The 7,071-nt window shown below is 42.8% G+C and overlaps 2 protein-coding genes across 2 annotated transcripts; both read right to left on the reverse strand.

Annotated features, from left to right (window-relative positions):
* Positions 1 to 2,422: 2,422 nt before the first annotated feature.
* Positions 2,423 to 4,136, reverse strand: FOMMEDRAFT_168326 (uncharacterized protein). The gene is made up of 2 exons (XM_007266988.1): positions 4,126 to 4,136; positions 2,423 to 4,051 (listed from the first exon to the last, which is right to left on the reverse strand). Exon 2 carries the CDS (start codon positions 4,022 to 4,024, stop codon positions 2,678 to 2,680), a length of 1,347 nt encoding a protein of 448 aa, XP_007267050.1. The 5' UTR covers positions 4,025 to 4,051; positions 4,126 to 4,136; the 3' UTR covers positions 2,423 to 2,677.
* A 795-nt stretch (positions 4,137 to 4,931) lies between these two features.
* On the reverse strand, positions 4,932 to 6,725 carry FOMMEDRAFT_168327 (uncharacterized protein; the record flags this gene model as incomplete). Its single annotated transcript, XM_007266989.1, has 3 exons — positions 4,932 to 6,380; positions 6,432 to 6,563; positions 6,642 to 6,725. 3 exons carry the CDS (start codon positions 6,723 to 6,725, stop codon positions 4,932 to 4,934), a joined length of 1,665 nt encoding a protein of 554 aa, XP_007267051.1.
* Positions 6,726 to 7,071: the final 346 nt, after the last annotated feature.

Genomic DNA, 7,071 nt, shown 5'->3' on the forward strand with positions numbered 1-7,071 from the left:
AAGTAACTCACTTTATATTTACTATACTATTATAGTATACATGTTACATTTGAGTACTATACATTTATTAAGTTTATAACCTCTCAAACAGAGTTTATATTTGTTATAAACATTAATAGAACTTTAGTACACATTATAAGTGTAGAAAATGCTTTTATATTATATTATATAGTAGACACAAGTCTTTTTCTTCAAGTAAAATACTATAATAAAGTATTTACTCTCAATATATTTTTGTTAAAATATATTTACTCAATATTTAAAGCTATCATAATACATATACTGTGTTATATTCATTAATAATACTTTTAGAACCTTTATAAGATGTATAAGAATTATCTTTACTTTATAACCTTATTAAAATTCTTACAGTTACTATATAATTTATAAATAATGTGTATTCTACTATATAAGAACTATAAAGCTATATAAGAAAATGGACTTTTCCCTGACACAGTTCTGAACTAGAACAGTAGTTCTGAATCTGTAACAGACTTTACAGAACAGATGTATAAGACTAGGGAGGACACACAAGCTCTTTTGGAGAAGGTAGTACAGGTCATAAAGTAGAACTATGATTAGAAGAGGTCTGTAGTCAAGGATTACTAGTCTAGTGACAAAGTTATACTAGAAGCTATTAATCTGACCTTAGATTGCCTAATGAAGAAGTTGGACAACAAGTGCTTCAGACCCTTCATTATTGAAAAGAAGGTTAGTACCTCTACCTACAAACTCCAACTTCCAGCAACATAGAAGCACATACACCCAGTGTTCAACAAGGTTCTGTTGTCTTAGTACTATGATTCTAGTTTTCCTTTACAATAAAGACCCTTACTACCTTTACCAGAACTTATTGGCTCTAAACCAGAATACAAAGTAGAGTACATAGTAGATACTAAGCTACTATACAGAAAACTCAAATTCCTTGTTTACTAGAAAGGGTACCTAGTTAAGGAGTACACTTAGGAACCTACTGAGAACCTTGCCCATACTCCTAAGACAATCTAAGATTTCTATCAGCTTCATCCTAGTGCTCTGTACAAACTCAGCCTTACAGATTTCCAAGCTCTACTGTTCCAATCTATGTTTGAGCTACTAACTAAGCCTAATGTTTACCAATTAGGACAATTGGTTTTAGAGGGGGGGTGATGTTACAGTTCTCTACTCTTGTACTTTCAGTTCTAAGGGTTCTACACTCTTCTGTATTAGAACTTAGGACTTCTGTCCCTTAGGAGTGTTGTCTATAGATTATATGTGTGTTAACTCTTACTACTACCCTTCCTTACTTCATCATTCCATTCCTTTGACCACCCCTTCATTCTTTGTTCATTCTATAGTCTCTTACCCTTTGTCCATCCCTTCATTCTTTGTACCTTTATCTTTGACCTTCCTTTCTTTCATTCTTTGTAGCTTATCATTCTTAGTGACTCATGCTCCCTGAGTGCTCTTGTGTAGTTTAGTATATATAGGTGTACAAGATCAGACTAGTCCTGTAGTCTTGATCTTGTCTACTCTAGGTAGTCCTGTACTCTTAGACTCACTCTATATACTCTACTCTTGTCTCACTCTCTCTCTCTGCCTGTTCTACAAGTTCTGACTATGTTCTAGTGCTTACATTCTGTATTTCTGTTGTGTAGGATAGTTGTAGCCTGGGTCCCCTTGCTGAGCCTTCAGGTCCCCTCTACACTGTCACTGACAGCCTTCTCTTACAAAATCTCCAGCTCCTCTTCTTCATGTCCTCTTGCCTTGTCCAGCTTCACTTGCTCCAGCACTGTATTGGTCATCTTCAACCATGCTCTAAGTGTCTCTGCCTGGCCATATGTTTAAGAAACACGAAAGCCTCTATCAGAACCAATACACTGGATAAAATGTCAACGTACTAACCTGCCACAATTTCGGCTTAGTAGCAATTACTTCCTGTAGTCCCTTAGCAAATCAAGAGGACATTTGAGACTCTCCAATACAAGAATTCTAGAGTTCACAAGAACTGTGTCGTTATCCTTATTGTGTATTTACTGCTTTTGCACAGTCATCAGCAATGTGCTTCATGACTGATTATGCTTGACTTGAACAATACCTCTATACCCGGCTGCAAGTTTCCAAGGTGATCCTGCTTGGACTAGTAGGTACCTTATTCAGGTTCATTCCTCCATAGTACAGTAGACAATCTGTGATGAGGATGGGTAAAAATGATAAGTGGAATGGTTTGTCGTCAAAAAACATGCTGTGAGTATGACTCAAAATTAGAAGCACGTGATGTCATTTTATTCCAAGCAAGCAAATGGTAACGAAATGAACTAGTTACAGTATATCTCGTGTAAATACAGTAAGGAAAAGGTATGAAGACATGCAAATGAAAAACTCTGGTACGACTACGGAGTAAAACGACACTTTGCAAATAATCAATCAATATGAATGCGCTAAGAATATACAGTACAATGGAATCAATTTCATTATATCCGGAAATATGAGAAGAGATGATAAGGCCACCAGAAAGCGGAAGCTGAACTTTGCCACGTGTTATCCAGGATCCTACATTAATCTCTGCTGGCTGGAAATGAGTTACCCCCAGCACTACAACTTTTCTACAAATTCATTCGTGTGTTTAGGCTAAACCGGTGGGCGTATATCCAACAGAAGGTATGACATATCATACACGGGTATAGTGACTAACCTGCTAAACTCGCACTCCTAGCTTGGGCATCCTCCAGCTGACATGCGGTACCATACCTCGGAGTCGTGCCAACTGGTTCGAACTGATCATCGGACAGTCATCAAGGCTCAAAGAAAGTATAGGTAGTGGCTGGTCGACATGTCCATCCGATGACGTTACGTTTGCAGCACGGGAAAGATGTGCTTCTACGAGTCGAATTACAGGGCCTGCTTTCAGAGTGCGATACCCAGATAAATCAAGGTGCTGCAATTTCGGGCACATCGATCCTTCCGCAAGGGCTTCAACCACCGTATTTTCTCCCCCATATTGGAAGAAGCATCGCGGGATCTCCAGAGTCTTCAGAGCGGTCGCTCGTTGGAGAATGGATATTAGCGAGGGCGTGTGGTAGTGGATGAACGTCGAAAGGGTCAGATGCTCGAGATGTGTCAGCTCTTGTTCGTCTATCAACACGGGAGTGCCAACACCGATATAGTTTGTCACGACAAGTGTTTTCAGGTTCGGAAAGCGGATCCGTTTGAGACAAATATGCGTATGAACTGATTTTACCAACTCCAGCCGTATGAGGTTGCCTAATTCAAGGTCCTCGACACCCTCGCTGTGATAAGGGGCGGCCGTAGAGGGTGACTCAAGAATCAAATTCTCGAGCATAGGGTTCTGCTTCAGAAGTAGGAAAAGACCTCCATCTGAATGAGATGCAGATAATATGAGTGTTGTCAAAGAGGTGAAGGTGAAGCCCGTTATTTGTATCACTTCGCACGTAGTTTTCAGAGTAAAGTGACGTATTCGTGAGCTATCCATCTTTGTGAGAGCTTTCAGGGATTCGATGCTTAACTTTTCCGAATAAACCTCAAGTTTTCGTAAGCGTAGCTTATTGGCCGCTGTCAAAGGGAGGGCCGAAAATATATCTTCGCTCGGGGTAGTAATCGCCAGCGTATCAAGGCTTGACCAAATAGTGGAAGCCGCATTCCTGAAAAAACGCGATTGGTAACCGCGAGACAACACTCCAACAATGTGGAGGTCCGTCAAAGTGCCCTTTGAGCGTCCCAACCAAGTATCCGCCTTCTTTAATTCCGTTCTTGGAGTGATTGTCAGGTTTTGCCAAAAGCGAGAAGTGCCAACGATAAGGTCTCGCCATGACCGACAAACGTGAGTTAGTGCAAGTGTCTTTGCGTTGCTGCAGTCGATGACGACAGAGAACATCTCCTTCTGTAACTCCACTGGAAGTCTCGAAAAATAACACGGCACAGATTGCAGCGCTTTTACCGCCTTCTCTCGCAAAATTTGTAACTCCTCTTCTTCATGATCTCTTGCATTGTCTGGCTTCACTTGCTCCGGCACGATATTTGTCATCTTCAACGACGCTCTAAGTGCGTCTGTCTGGTCATATGTTCAGGGAACACGGGGGGCCTCTATCAGAGCCAATCCTCCGAGTAAAGTGCAGACGTACTAACCCTGTAACGACTTCAGCTTAGAGGCGATGGCTGCTTAATAGTGCTTCAGTGCTTCAAGTGTGTGTTCGAGTCTCTCCACTACAGAGGCACTAGGGTGCAGAAGATTGTGTTCTTATCCCTTTTGCGTATTGCCTTTATTCGATCGTCAGCGCTAAGCTTCATGACTTCTATCATGCTTGACTTAGACGATGGCACCATACCTAGTTGAGATATTCTGAAGTCTTTTCGGGTTGACTCTTAATGGCAGGGCAACTAAGCTGTAGCGATGTTGGACAACAAATAGTAAGTGTTTAGTGGCATGGTTTGTCGTCAACGCATGCAGCAGCAGTGCGACTACAGAGGCACGTGATGTAGTTTTATATTGTTATTTCATATATTTATAATTATAAAGTACGGGAACTTTTACTTCTCAGTCAGTATTAACAATGAAAATTTAAGCAATACTTGGATACACAACTGCTTTTTATGATTTATATATTGTAGATGAAATCAATACTGCCACTACTACAGCTGGGCCTGCTGAGATAAATCCGTACACTGTAAAGTCGGACATGCATTTCCTGCAGCCAGCGCTTCAACTACTACATCTTCATACCTTGACGTGAAACGACGGCGAGAAAGATTGAGAAATGCAGATCAACATATATTGGCGGCCTCTGACAGTGTCAAAGGGGAAGTAGATAACCAATTATTACAACATAAAGGTGTAGGCGAGTGGGTCCGACAGGGATGCAACGAATATACAAGTCAATACAATGGGGTTTTAACAATTGGGTACCTGCATAAGAGTAACAGCGAAAATGCAATCACTTCATCCCCCTCCCCATTTTCACTGGGGTCATCCTGCAACTGAAGTTCGGTATTACAGCCCGGAACCATGGTAATGCGTTTGAATCAATCATCGGGCAATCGTCGAGATTTAATGAAAGGACGGGTAATGGAACATTTACTTGTTGTTCGTCCGACAATGACTGTGACTCGTTGGACGAGGAACACGACGACGATGATGATGACACCACGGCTGCAGAACGAGAATGCGCTTTTACAAGTTTAATAACTGGGCCCGCTTTCAAAGCGGCAAGCCGCGATAAATCAACATGCTGGAGTTTTGGGCACACCGTTCCTTCCGTCAGAGCTTCGATTAGCGTGTTCTCTTCTCCGGCTTCGAAGCAGCATCGTGTGAGCTGCAGGGTCTTTAACGGCGTTGCCCTTCGGAGAATTGAGACTAAAGAGTGTGTGTCCTGAACAATCATTGAAAGAGTGAGGTGCTCGAGGACTGTCAACCGCTGATTATCGATTAATGCAGGAACACCGATACCAAATCCGAGAGTTTCCTTTACAATAAGCGTCCTGACGTTCGGAAATCGCATATTTTGGAGACATCTATGCGTGTGTAATGAGTTTATCAATTCTAGTCGGACGAGGCGGTGAAGCTCTATATCCTCTAGGGTCCCACTGAATCGGCGGGCAACTGAGGGCGACTCAAGGACCAGATTCTCAAGCATGGGATTACTCTTCAGAAATAGGAAAAGATCCACATCTGAGTGAGGTGAGGACAATGCGAGTGTCGTCAGAGAGGTGGAAGTGAAGTCTGCTATCCGTACCCGCGTGCATGTGGTCTTCAGGGAAAAGTGATGCATTCGAGAACCATTTATCTCAGAGAGAGCTTGCAAGGAATGATCGTCCAGTTCTTCGGAGTCAACTTCAAATTGTAGTAGTCGTAGTTTATCGAGTGCTGACGCAGGGAGTGCTGCAAATAAATCGGCGCTCCGAGTAGTGATTTTCAGCCTATCAAGCTTCGACCAAATACTGCAGTCAGCATATTTGAAAATACGAGATCGGTCATCGAAAGATAACTCTCCAGCAATGTGGAGGTTCGTCAAAATGCCTCTGGATCGCTGCAACCACGTATCCGCCTTCTTCACCCTCGTTTTATGAGTAATGGTAAGGCTACGCCAAAACCGCGGAGTATTGATGATTATATCTCGCCATGACCGACACACGAGAGTGAGCCTGAGCATTTTGGCGTTGCTGCCATCAATCACGAGTGAGAATATCTCCGTCTGTAGTTCCACAGGAAGTCCCGAGAAATAGCACGCCGGAGATTCAAGTGCCTTTGCCACTTGCTTTCGAAAGTCCTCTAACTCTGCGCGTCTATTCGTATCCTTGATACGCTCCAACGCGAGTTCGGTCATCTTCAATGACGCCTCGGGCTTGCCAACCTTTAGAAATAGCCTGGCAGAACGTGCATATCCCTATACGATAACAATCGAAAAAATATCGGAAAGGCATGTTTGCGAACTAACCTGCCATGATGTTGGTTTAAGGTCAATAACTTTCTTGGAGTCCTTCAGTGCTTCAAGAGGACGGTCGAGCTTTTCAAGAACAGCCGCTCTAGAATCTAGAAGAGTTGCGTCTTTATCATTTTCACGTGCTGCCTGTATTCAGTTATCAGGTCTCGATCTCACACCTGACAGTGGATAAGGATGGTTTGGACGATGTCAGTGTCACCATACCTGGTTGAAAGCTTCTAAGGCGTCTTTGTACCGATCCTGCTTAAACAGGACGACGCCTCGCCTAAAATTCTCCTTCCATGACATGACTTGAAGAGCTGTTACGATGCACGGTTTGGAGAAAGGTCTGGAGTACTAGTGTACAGAGTGGAAGCCAGAAGACCTGGTGAAGTTTGAACGCGACACGTCTGGGCGCATCGCGAGGAGACAAGACGCGTTTGTGCACGTGCTCTTACTCACGTGGGCGGTCACCCGTTTGAGTTCATCAGATTGACTGCTTTGGTGGTGATAGACTTGCAATTTGACAAGACGACCGCCACGAAAAGGGAACCTCAGTATTCTCTTGTACCCGAACTCTGGACTGTTGATGATACTTTTGTCTTCATCAATGACTGGCTTTGCTCAGATGCTTCATTACAAGTTTATTGTTTTT

The sequence above is a fragment of the Fomitiporia mediterranea genome, assembly GCF_000271605.1.
Source record: "Fomitiporia mediterranea MF3/22 unplaced genomic scaffold FOMMEscaffold_6, whole genome shotgun sequence".
Lineage (NCBI taxonomy): Eukaryota > Fungi > Basidiomycota > Agaricomycetes > Hymenochaetales > Hymenochaetaceae > Fomitiporia > Fomitiporia mediterranea.

Coding starts and splice junctions, on each gene's coding strand:
- FOMMEDRAFT_168326 (XM_007266988.1), bottom strand. CDS start 4,024: ATGACAAATATCGTGCCGGAGCAAGTGAAGCCAGACAATGCAAGAGAT.